This window comes from Zootoca vivipara, chromosome 1 (assembly GCF_963506605.1).
Source record: "Zootoca vivipara chromosome 1, rZooViv1.1, whole genome shotgun sequence".
NCBI classification, from domain to species: Eukaryota; Metazoa; Chordata; class Lepidosauria; order Squamata; family Lacertidae; genus Zootoca; species Zootoca vivipara.
In genome coordinates, this window is record NC_083276.1 from 80,868,603 (window position 1) to 80,882,127 (window position 13,525).

General features: G+C 43.2%; 1 protein-coding gene across 3 annotated transcripts in view; it reads right to left on the minus strand.

Annotated features, from left to right (window-relative positions):
* Nucleotides 1-13,525, minus strand: part of COL18A1 (collagen type XVIII alpha 1 chain) — a 155,163-nt gene that overhangs the window by 55,386 nt on the left and 86,252 nt on the right. For all 3 annotated transcript variants that reach the window (XM_035124182.2, XM_035124164.2, XM_035124174.2), the window contains one exon: nucleotides 4,249-4,793. In XM_035124182.2, the coding sequence (XP_034980073.1) occupies nucleotides 4,249-4,793 (545 nt within the window). The remainder of the gene's footprint in view (nucleotides 1-4,248; nucleotides 4,794-13,525) is intronic.

Genomic DNA, 13,525 nt, shown 5'->3' on the forward strand with positions numbered 1-13,525 from the left:
CAATTTTTCTTTTAAACATCTGAATTTCAGAGCCTATGTATGGTTATGTTTTCCTGACTAGGATTTAAAGTTTCTTTCTATGCCAAATCCTTGGTTTCAAGAACAGAGAGTGATCAATATTAATTCCCTTATTTTTCCCACTCTAAAGGAGGAAAATGCATGTGTTTATAAACTGTAGAATCTTCTCAACAATATTTCATCCATTAGCTTTGTTAGGATGCTACAATTTGTTTGCATTCCTGAAGATAATCCACACTTCTTTAGCATTTATTTAGTCTTTACAACTACTGTATACATCTGAAGCACAACGAATTCTTTCCTAAAAGTTCAATCCAAAACATATATGCCCTGTCTGCATGTAATGCTAAATAATGTTTTAGTGGTATGAGATCAAATCACAGTGAGCCTTAAACTCATGTGCACCTCCATACACATCCTCCAGTGTGGCGGTGAAGATGAGACTGGAAGCTTCCAATTCCAATTTAGGTTAACCATAGTTTAACATTCCATCCAAATCCTAAACTGTAATTAATCTTAACTATCATCGTGAACCCAGGTGGTGCTGTGGTTTAAACCACAGAGTCTAGGGCTTGCTGATCAGAAGGTCGGCGGTTCGAATCCCTGCAATGGGGTGAGCTCCCATTGCTTGGTCCCAGCTCCTGCCAACCTAGCAGTTCAAAAGCACATCAAAGTGCAAGTAGATAAATAGGCGGGAAGGTAAACGGCATTTCCGTGCGCTGCTCTGGTTTGCCAGAAGCAGCTTAGTCATGGTGGCCACATGACCCGGAAGCTGTCTGCGGACAAACACCGGCTCCCTCGGCCTATAGAGCGAGATGAGCGCCGCAATCCCAGAGTCGGACACGACTGGACCTGATGGTCAGGGGCCCCTTTACATTTACCTATCGTCGTGAAACTTAACTATCAGTGAAAACAAACTAGCTTCATAAACTGTGATTCAAAGTTGGCTCGTGGTAGGTCATTCCACAGTTCACTGAGATGGTAATGAATATTCCAGTTCACATTGGCTTAATTCAGATATAATGACAAACCATGGTTAAACTTTAGCAACAAGCCTGCATGAGCCACAGGCTCACATGTTACCTGCTTCATTTGGGGGGGGGTGTACAAACTATGTCTAAACTCAAGGAACTGAGGCTCATTCTAACTGGCATCTCACTGGCATCCTGCACAAACTATTATGAACCCCATGTAGTATTGACTGTGCCCTTCAACAGTGTTGGATGATATAGTATCACCTACCGCATCAGTGCATCAACATAAACATATTACCCTGTAACACACCAACACTGTGAGGGCATTTCAGTGTAGAAATAGAAGCTAAACTACTTTGGATGGAGGATGCCAGTCATACCTGAACCAAGTAAAGAGCACAACTGAACCAAAGCATCTCTTCTGGAATTAAAGAAACCCTTAACTTTTCAAATGTAGAGTGCTTAAATGAGGCTGCACACACCTTCTGCTGTACCCCAAGTGGCAATATCTGTCTTTGTGTGCTGTGGATTCCCTATGTCAGCCTTTACCAAAGGTGTCATGGGCTTTGAAGACACTCGATCTCAGGTCGCAAGGGAGAAACGTGCTAAGAGGAAGGCATGCTTGGCAAATCCACACCGTGATCAACTCCCGCCCAGAAACCAATGTCTCCACTGTGGAAGGACGTGTGGATCCAGAAATGGCCTCCACAGTCACTTACGGACCCATTGCTAAAACCGTGTTTATGGAAGGCAATCTTACTCGGATACGAGTGATCGCCAAAGAAGAAGAAGAAGAAGATGTAAGCCTTTACTGATGAGTGTGTGTGTGTGTGTGTGTGTGTGTGTGTGTTGGAATTGCTGCTTTCAAAAGGTAGGTGCACAAAGACTTGAGGTGGGGGATAAATAAACCACATATTTTGAAACTCTTGATTTACACCAGATCCACAGTACTCCAAACAACCTCTTCAGAAAGATTTCTAAATAGATAAACATTCACTGGCACAGCTCTAGAGTAAAACTAGTCATCATCTTTTTAAAACACGCAAAAACCTGTGTACACTCACAGGGGTCAAGTCTATTTTTGTATTTTCCATCCAAACCCTGTTGCAGGCCATGGATGACTCTAATCCTGTTCTTGACCCAATACAAAGCTACCCTTAGACTTATTACATGGAATGTTTCCCCATCTGGAGTCTGATTTAACGCTCACAGGCAGGATGCCTGAGACAGGGAGGGTAACGAGTTGTGTTCTAATCAGTCTGTTTTGCAGATGGTGCAAAATAAAAGTTTCCTCCAGATTTTGTTCTTTGAAACAAACCAGAGTTGACACATATTTTAAAAAATCATACTTGCTGACATTTACTGCTCCCTTGCTCTTTTCAGTAAATAAATTAGTCTCCCATTATGTCTCATCAAGTGTTTTTGTACTGCTTTTGTACTGTACTGTAAGAGGAGTCTTGTTGGATCAGACCAACGGCCCATCTAGTTCAGCATTTTTTTTCCACAATGGCCAACCCGATGCAAGCAGGACCTGTGTGCAATAGCTGTCTCTCCCCACTTGTGACTGGTATTCAGAGGCATACTGCTTCCCCACAGTGAGGACAGAACATACGTAATCATCATGGCTAGTAGCCATTGATAGCCTCGTCCTCCATGAATTCATATAATCCTCTTCCTAAAGTCATCCAAGTTGGTGGTCGCTACTACTTCTCATGGGAACAAATTCCGTAGTTTACCAATGTGCTATGTAAGAACATGTAAGAACTTCTAGTTCAGTCACCTGCAGCTACTGTTTAACATTCCTCCTGCATTCTGGTAGCAGCAGACTAAAGAAAGTATCTGTTGCGTGTATCCCCTATGAATATCCACATCTGTTACTGAGTGGGCAGGGAAAACTGCTCCCCAAGGCAATCTGTGCTGAAAAGCAGCAAAAGCAGCATTTATCACATTTTCCAATCAGTTTTCAACAAGGCTTGGGGTAGAAATACACCATGCTTTTGTCTGCAGACATCAGCTGTAGAAAATTCTGGCCACCCTCCTCCACCACTACCACCCGCAAAAGAAGAATGCAGCAATGGATTTGATCTCAGTGGGGAGGGCCAAGTACAAATCACAGGGGTCACTAGACTGACAAATTAAGCCAGTGTCTGGAAATGAACTTGATGGTGGAAAATGTTAATTACTTCCCCTTTGTTTTTCACTCTGGATGATACACTGGAATGATTATTCAGATTCTTAAAGCTCTTTGCAAAGTTAAAAAAATAATCTCTTTCTGGAAAAAGAAAGATAGACTTCAAAAGACAGACGAAGTTGCCACTGTCACTTATAAGTACTGGCTATAATCACTTCCATATATTCTTCATCAGATTCTTCACAATGGCAATTCATTGGGTTGGCGTGAAAAGAAACATCAAAATACCTTTCAGTGTTCATTGATAGATGTGCATAATGAACATCCACACCAAAGTAAAATGGATACAGGCAAAAAAGATTTTAAAACCACAAAAATCACAATTTCTACAAACTAACCTACATTCTGCCGCTGAAACATCCAGGAAATCATATTCAGTAACATTACACTACTGAGCTAACTTTGGTCTACTGAGGCTGCCAAACATGGGAACTAGACAACCATCTGTCAGCTGCACAAAACACACATATATACAGACAGTTCTCCATAAAATGAGATAATGATCATGCATGCTGAATTTGATCTATATATAAGGAAACACACACAGGTTAAGAACCCCTAGTTAGACTAGAGGCTCTTTCCCATGCTCTGGTGAGGTCCTCATGTGCATGAATAAGAGAATGGGCAAATTCTCATCCCACAATAAACAGATGCTTCTATAAAAAGCAGTGAGTGATCCCACAACAGATCAATGCCCAGGAGATGTATGGTAGGCTTGCAATTAATAATTCACAGGGGGAAACATCACTATTCTTGTATCTTTGGATTGCCAGCTCCTTACTGGGCCTCTTTTCTCACCAGTGAAAGGCAAATGCAGATGGGAAATTGGAGCATGAGGCAGCCTGTGTACAAGAGCAAGGAGAAAGCTCCTTGATAGAAACTTTGGGTAAGCCAACAACATGTCAGTGGATTTTTAATTTTGATTTTGCTTGTTCCCACTTCCTTGGTCTACTGAATCACACAAGGCCAAATTATGTATTTCAACACTCTCTGTTCACTGTGAACTCACATCAGCCTGTGGCCATTTTCACTGGAAATAATGCCTTGGTGTAAGTCCATGCTCACCTGGTATTTATCGGGATCAGCTCCTCCAGCTTGTGCCACAAAAAGCCCCGAGCCGTCTTCCAGCTCCATCTCATCAGGCGAGCGTTCAAAACGGACCCGCTCGAACTCCTCGCAGTCTACGTAGAGAACGACTTCCTCATCCTGCACACTGATGGCAAAGCGAGTCCACTGATTGACTAGGGAAGGCACTGTGAATGCAGCAGCAGCATAGGAGTTCTGAGAGCCAGGCTCCGTATAATAGAAAATGATCTGCTGTTTTCCATCTTTCACCTCTGACAGCTTCACGCCAACATAAATGATTGACTGGGAAGCATCTGTGATAGCAAAAAGGACGCCTGCCTTGTCTGTGGTGGGCTGCACATGGAACAAGAGCGAGAAGTCTCTGTAAAAAGGGCTGGGAAGGTGGTACCGTGCCACTTGTCCAGTGTTGGCATCCAGTCCAAACACATAGCCAGGGCTGTTGTCTGGGCCATACACTTTGGTTATCTGGTCTGGTGGGGGGTCTCCAATCAGCTCCAAGAGGCCAACTTCTGTGCTGAAGTTTTCTGGTGAAGGGAGAAAAAAGGCATTTCAGAAATAAGCTAGACAGTGTTGTTGAGTACAGTATGGATACATTCATATAGGAGCGCCTTCCAAGTATCAGTGATATCGCTCAAACCCACATTGAAAGGCAGAAAACTGTGGACTGAACCCAGCGAAAGAGTCCCACTAGTGTAAGGCCCTCTAGCTGCGCAATGAAAATTTCTTGCCCCCTGTGCCCTCCCTAAATCTGCTCCAAAGGGTTGAAAGGAAACCCATATGAGATTTAGGGGGTCCACAGGGAAAGGAGAGGGAGGGAAGTTCCACTGTGCAGCCAAAACTGTTTACATTGGCAGAATTGTTTAGTTGGATACCTCCCTATATCTCAAAAAAATCCTGGAGAGGCAAGTTTGCAGTATGCAGTGTACATCACGGTGCAGGTAAGAGTGCACACCTAATAAACATATTTTAGGATCAAGCCTATTCTCTTGACTGTAATTTGTTTTAAATGCTTTGAGAACTATATTTTTTAATTGTTGTAACCCACCCAGAGACCTCATGGTGAAGGGTGGGAAAGAAATCTAAACCATCGCCAGCTATCTTCAAGGCAGCTTGTGCCTCCAGTTGCAAAGCTGAACTAAGGAGCCATCACACTTACACTTAGCAGCAATAAACAATTTGCTAGAAAGAATCAACAATGTAAATTGATGAGCTCAATGCCATAACTCAACAACTTAAGTCTCTCGGATCCTGAATATTTTCAAGGAATAAAATACTGTATGCTCACAACATTCTGCTTCCATGTACTTTAAGAGTGTCAGGCTTCAAGTACCTATCTGAGATATTAATTTCAAAAGACACTTTTATGCACACACACAAGAATGGACTAAACAGATATGCTCATTAAAGGCTATATATGCAGAAAGGCATGTGTGAATGAGCCCACTACATTATGCATGAGCTTTACTGCATGGAAAATCTGCCACCCTGAGAGAACCAGCTCTATTTTCCTTCTTGGCTTACTTCATGTTTCAAGAACTCAGAATGGCTGTTCAATTTATCACCACTCGGGGGGGGGGGAACCCCACCCCAAACAAACTAAACACAGTTCAACAATTTGGTTTTTATTAGGGAAGCATCACTAGATGAATAAAGTTGCCTCTGTAATGCTTTGGGGGAGAATTTGGCCTATGACGAATTCCATGATTATTATAGCTTCATAAAAAATAATAATTGCAAAGCTTCAAATGGAAGCCCATGGGCAAGCTTTAAAAATGTAGAGTGGTTAATATGAGTTTTGACCTCCATCCAGGGGGGTACCTAGTGGTTGGCTAGGTTGGCCCCCACCATGGGTGGGCACAAAAATTGTGAAGAAAGACAAAGAGAGCCAATGATTGCCTAGGGGGCACGGGATGGCAGGGGTGTCAAGGGCACAAGGGAGCCTAGGTATGTCTCTGCCTCCATCCTATGCTGCCTTTTGGATTGTGCAGAGAACATTTTACTAATCAGATTACAGTAGCACAACAGGACAGAGGCATTAGTTTATTAGCTGATCTGTTTTAGTTACCCTGAGAGGTTGCCTATGGCATTAATTTAACAAAGCACAATGGAACAATTAGAAAAGCTGGATGACTAGGATTATAATAATGAATAACAATTGTACATTATAATTAGAAATAATAGCTGCTGTGATACCCGCATGCATCAGCTGAAATCAAAGAAAATGTGTGTTTTTTTCTTTAGAACTTTTTCCACTCATAAGTTATTACACTCAAGTCAATCCGCTAAAGGTCATAAGGTTAATTGTTTAGCATTTCTTCAAACAGGTGACAGCTCTGCAAAAAGTGTGTGCGGTATTGGCAATGTTGAATGGTGAATGTTCACTTAAATGTCAGGATAAGCCCAGCAATAAACATAGAACCAGGAATGGCCCCCAACCTCTGCGTTTACTGCAGAAATGCATGTTCATTTACACACATATACCGTTCACAACTGATTATTATTATTATTATTATTATTATTATTATTATTTATGATTTATGATTTATACCCCACCCATCACCTTGCCGACAAAGGTCCGTATAGTTAAAGCTATGGTTTTCCCAGTAGTGATGTATGGAAGTGAGAGCTGGACCATAAAGAAGGCTGATCGCCGAAGAATTGATGCTTTTGAATTATGGTGCTGGAGGAGACTCTTGAGAGTCCCATGGACTGCTAAAAGATCAAACCTATCAATTCTTAAGGAAATTAGCCCTGAGTGCTCCCTGGAAGGACAGATCGTGAAGCTGAGGCTCCAATACTTTGGCCACCTCATGAGAAGAGAAGAATCCTTGGAAAAGACTCTGATGTTGGGAAAGATTGAGGGCACTAGGAGAAGGGAACGACAGAGGACAAGATGGTTGGACAGTGTCCTCGAAGCTACGAACATGAGTTTGACCAAACTACGGGAGGCAGTGCAAGACAGGAGTGCCTGGCGTGCTATGGTCCATGGGGTCACGAAGAGTCGGACACGACTAAACGACTAAACAACAACAACAACCCCACCCATCTGACTGGGTTTCCCCAGCCACTCTGGGCGGCTTCCAACAGAAAAATAAAACACAGTAATCTATTAAACATTAAAAGCCTCCCTAAACAGGGCTGCCTGATAGTACATTTTGTTGTAGCATATTCTAAAACAAATTAAATGTGAATCTGCCCTGACATTCTCTTGACCAAAGGCTCACAAAAACCTGGAGCCAGCAATGCCTCGAAAAAAGCAAATTTAAGAAGACAGCTGAAAAGCCCCTCTGTTCTTCCTCTTTCTAGGCAGCTATTTACATTTCAATTAGATTACTGGTACTTAAATACATAATAAGCCACCCAACCCATGACACGTTCCTTTTCTTCAATGCAATTCAGATAATACAACCAGTGTATGGACTGTCTATAGGCCATTCCCTGGCGTTTTTGTGACAGCATGGGCCGGAAGACACAAAGGGCATGGCCCATTATGGGAGATAGTGCAAATCATGAATGCAAGTAGCTTAATATGTTGAGAATAAAGGGATTATTTTAAATCATTTTAGTAAAATACAAAATTATTAGTGTGAGTTGTGCCATGGGCCTATCAGTCACCCAAGCACTTTTGCTCTCACTCACTTCCAACCAAGGCCAACACTACATATTTATGACAAAATCCCCCATATTTGTCTCATATTGGTAATACTGAGACGAGGGAAGAGAAATTGCAGGGGGAAATGCGTAACTGGGTGGGGTTTGCAACCCTTCTCCCACCTGTCAGTACTGACTTCTGTAGGCTGTTTGCCCTTGATAGACTTTGGGGAAGAGAATGGATCCAGTGAGGCATTTGTAAGGGAGAATTGGTAGGAAGAATTCAGCACATAATTAAGCAGTCTGCAACATGTGCATTGTCAACTAAATATCTGGCATGTGGCCCCATTCAATAGAAACAGCTATGACCCAGGCAGCTAGCTCCTGGAGAGCTGACAAAGCAGTGTGACCTAGTTGGAGAAGTTAACTAGTACTCTGTAAAAATAAAGTTTGTTCTACCATGAACTCAGCTCTTAGTGAGTTTCTACATCCACAGCAGCAGGGGGCAACACACAGCCCTCCTGGTGTTCAGCCCTCTGTTCTCACAGTGGACAACCAGAGGAAAGCCTGAAAGCATGCCACGATCACAAACAGCAAGTGTTATTCAGAGGCATACTGCTTCTGGAGTAGTGCACAGCCACTCCCAATATTGCTTTGGCAAATTCAGGTTTGGAAACCTACATACAAACGTGTGTCCTTTAGAATGTGTGTGACAGGCTTCAGCCAAATTTCCAGGGCATAAAATATACAATACAATAGCAATGATAAACAGCAGCAGTTAAAAACAACCACACCAGGCAAAATAAAACTGTTTTAGCCCGGTGCCCAAGGGGCTAAAGTTCCTTCCTGTGATAGGAATCTACCTAGAAGGTCCTCCCTCTCTCTGGTCACCACCCACCTCTCCTCAGATGGTGGTGCTACCCAGAGGACAACCTCTAAAGATGACACTGCATGGGCAGATTGATACAGGAACAGCTGTCCCTTCAGATAGCTGGTTCCCATGCTGTATGAGCATGTAAAGGGGAAGCACCATGGCCAGTGCACCAATGAGGCGATGTGAAGCAGCCTGCCTCAGGCAGCATGCTCCACATGGGCGGGGAAATCCTGACCACCACCACCCTGCCGCTGCCATTGCATCTCCACTTCTTTTCTTCCAACTGTCACCCCTCTCTGGCCTCAGTGGCAGCAGCTTCTGACTTGGCTTTGGGTAAGCTGAAGACACAGCCCAAAGTCAAAGCCAAGGAGAGTAGCAGCAATGCTTTGCAGAACGCTCCCTTTCCACCAAGACTCTCAGCACAAAGGGGGCATTCCTGCAGAGTGGCTGCTTTGCCACTGGTCTCCTCCCACACTGCTGAGGCACATGCCTGGATTTGGGTGTGGGGGCAGCAATGCTTCTTGCCAAAAGGTCTCTGTCCACCCCCTGGGAAGCACCTACATTCTTAATTGCCATTGGAAGTAGACTGGGAGCTAGCGAAATTCTTGAAGTGCTGGCAACATGTGTTCGCAATGGCCAATCCCAGTATGTAGCCCGCTGTACTTTAAAATAAGTTAGCAGTTTCCTGTTTCCAATGATAGTCCCAAATACAGCACATTACAGTTTACAGTAGTCAAGGCAACTTAATCCAGTCTTGCCCTGAGCAATTGGTTTGAATACTGCATTTCATTTTTCCTTATACTTCCCATGGATTTATATTTCCATATTGTTGACATTAAGGCTGAAAATTCAAAGTGAAGGGCCTGAAATAACTCTTGAGGGGCCAGCCTCCTTTCCCACTGTAATGACAGTCGTGGCTGCTAGCACTTTGTTTTGAAAACCATGTCATCAAAGGCAAATGTTCAAAATCCTCTCTCAAATTATTTCCTGTTCCACAGGGATAGCATTTTATTGATTTTCAAGGCTTACATGAAACATACCATAACGTCAGCATCTGTTGCTTTCTGGCAGTGGTTGTACAGTAGGGACTAATTAACACCAACAACTGGTTCAATGCTGTTTTGGTTTGTTTGGCTAGAGGAAGAAAAAGTCTTCCCAAACCACAACTGGAAATCCCTTCAGCAAGTCTCCTGCGGCTCTGCAGAAGACTCCAGTTGAAAAATTCATCCTGAGAATGTGAACTCAGCAAAGCCTGCTTCCCTTTCCACTCTAGCCCCAAGAGGATGGAGGCCACTCATTGCCATTTTTATCCACTCGTTAAATGAAGGATGAAGATTCACATAGATACAGTCATTGAGTTTCTAACTATGCAGAGAGATAGCATAGTTGGCGGTTACCATCAGGAACAAAAGGGTGCTTACAGTATTCGAGAAACTCGAAAAATTAGAGGACAGATTAAGATGGGGCAGTGAATCCTGAGCAATGGGTAATGAAGTCGCCAGCCAGATCTACATTTCAAATATGAAGATTTATATGAAGATAAAAATAATAGTCTTTCTCCTGCAATACTCTTCTCTACAAAGTCTTAGGGCTCATCCACATTTACCTTTTGCCCTACACTTTCTAGGCATACGTAGCTCCACACTTTAAAACTCTGTGAACAAGCACTTTTTTGTTTGCCCCGGTGCTTTCCCCTCGAAAAGCTGCTCTTCACCACTAAATCAGAGCAAACGGCAAGCCTTGGAAAACCATCCTGGGCAGCTTCCAGCAAAATATAAAAACTAAAATGAGGTCATTTTCAGCGGCACTCCTGTGACAACTGTAACATGTGCCTATTGGTACGATTACCCTTGTACTCCCCACCCAATCCCGCTATTTAGCCTTTTGAGGGTGATAAGAATAGCCATCTCTGTCACTGATCGCAACTCAACCTCCTGCTCTATGAAGAAAACTAAGAAGTCACTGAAGCAAGTAAAGTGGTGCCTCGCAAGACAAATTTAATTCGTTCCACGAGTCAATTCGTTCTGCGAAAAATTCGTCTTGCAAATCGCGGTTTCCCATAGGAATGCATTGAAATTTCTTTTTTTGCCCATAGGAACACATTAATTAAATTTCAATGCATTCCTATGGGAAACTGCGATTCGCAAGATGAATTTTTCGCAAAACGAATTCGTCTTGCGAGTCACCATCAGATCGCAAGACACATTCGTCTTGTGAAAAATTTGTCTTGCAGGGCATTCGTCTTGCAAGGTACCACTGTAAAACTTCATTTTCTGGGAGTTGAAACGAAGCAGCTGTGTTTGCACCAAAACCTTGGAAGAGATCCTAGCACATATAATGTTCTCTTACACGAAATAGACTTGAGGGCTTTTCACACAATTAAAAAAGGGGGGAGTTTTGCTTCAAAACATTTGAAGGGGATATGTTTGTTTGCAAACTCCTATAAATAGATAGCTGGGAGTTTCACAGGGTGTATGTTGGCAATATATTTACAGACATGGGTCTCTCCTTCAAACATTATACTGCAAATGCCTCTTTCCTTTTGGTATTGTGTGCAAAGGCTCTCAAACAGAGTAGGCATCCAAAACCATCGCCACACTCCAGAGTTCATGGCCCTTCTGCTTGAGCTCCAGGGAAAGTTGTTCCCATTAAAGTGCACAGCTGTGAGAAATCTAGCAAAGCGAACAGACTTGGGCTAGGAGAGGGAAAGGATGAAATATCTATGCAGCTCGCTGCTCTGGACTTAATGCTGACCTTGAGTCACCTCCGTATTAGTTTGCTTGTAAAATGAGGTGACACGAACAGGAGGAAAGCGCTGCACTGCTCAAAGACAAATGCAGGCCAGTATCTGCTAATATCAGTGACAGCGAGTAGAAAGAAAAATGTGATTCATATCTTTCCCACTCCCCACCCACAACTTAATTCCCATGTACAAAGCCGTCAGTCATCTTGAATGGAAAACTTTTCCTGGCTGCAGTTTCAGTTGTGGAACACCTGGCTGTAGGAAAGATGACAAATCACAATGGCAATCATTCCCTGGAGTTGGGGAAACAAGTTGCCTTGGCAATAGGATCTGCAAACATCATAATGGCATGGCCTGAGGAGGATATATTTTAAAGGTATATCCCTATAGAGCAGCCTTCACCCATGCAAACATCTGGAGAGCACCTACTTGGTGAAGGCTCCTTTATAGGGAAATAACTGTAGCATCACTCTATAGGGGGGGGGGAGGGTTTTACAGCAAGCTGTATCTATGACGTTTTTGGTGTGGCCACTTGCCGCTTTCATTTTTTTAATTTTTGCCAGAAATTACCCCATCCCATCCCAAAAGCCTCCAACATTGCCAATCCTACATTCTGTTGTTGTTGTTGTTGTTGTTGTTGTTGTTGTTGTTGTTGTTGTTGTTGTTGTTGTTGTTGTTTTATATACCACTCATCACACTGGGTTGCGCAGAAATGAATGCCACATAATATTCAGGGGTTCAAAGACCTCCGCAACTTCAGATAACCATAAAGGGAAACAAAATATTGCACTAAACACCAGGAACATGCAACTCAATAGGAGAACATGTAAGTTTGTGAGAGTATTTTGAATTTCTGATGGCCCTTGCCATCAGATTTCATGGCACCAAGTGACCTGACACCTCTAATTTTTCCTGTTTTGACACAGCTGTGGCTTGGTAAAATAGGACACATAGGATATAATTGGGATAAATGACCTCTTGACCTCTTTGTAGGGTACATCCAATTTGAATTAATTTCTGTTCAACCACTAGAAGTACTGTATACATTTCCACTTTCAAATAAACTATACTGAGCCTAAACTTTCTAAAGGCATTCCTGCACCAGCTGTTTTCCCCAGGACATGTTCAGGAACAGCTGGTGCCATCCACACAGCAGCCTGTCTGGTGTCCTTGATCTCGACTCCAATTCCAGGCTCCAATTTGCTGTGTTTGCCCATAATGTTCCTCACAATGCCCAAGCACATGATGTCTGCAGCAACTTTTTCTTTGTCCCTTCCCTGCTCCAAAAGGTGAAGGAAAAAAAGAGTGCTGGTGCAGATACTTCACATGGCAGTTGTATTTCTCAAGCTGTATCATTGTTCACTTACCGTCAGCATTCACAAATATATAAAGGGTGAAAGAAAGATACATACGGTATCTCCAATGCAAGGTGACATATGATGTGCATGAACTAGGAAGGTGCAACTGACCTCAGTTCCCTGGCACATGTTTAGTGAGTGTCTGGAGATGCATGCCTCCCTTTCATAGAGTGTCGCTGCAGTATGTGCATGAATCTGGTTTGTTTCAATTTAAGATTATCCCCAGTTTAGGCTGTGGACAGCACTCTAAACTGCAACACACTAAACTCCATCTAAAATGGAATTGGAAGCTTGCTCAGAGCCACACTGAATGAGAAAAGATATGGGAAAGAGCGTGTAAGCCCAGGAGGAAACTCATTTTCCTAACAACAACAACAAAACACGCTCTAGCTATTATGTCCAAATGCTGCCATAAAGGAAATGCAACCTTTAATGTACAATCCTATACACCAGGGGCAGCCAAGAGGGTGTCCTTCAGATGCTGCTGGACTCCAACTCCCACTAGCCCTAGCCAGCAGGCCATTGGGGCAAAGATGATGAGATGAGCCCTGTTGGATCAGACCAAAGGCCCATCTAAGCCAGCATCCTGTTCCCACAGTGGCCAACCAGATGCTTATGTGAAGCCTGGAAGCAAGACCTGAGCGCAACAGCACTCTCCCAAGGCATAGCATTCCACTGTTAGTTTCATGA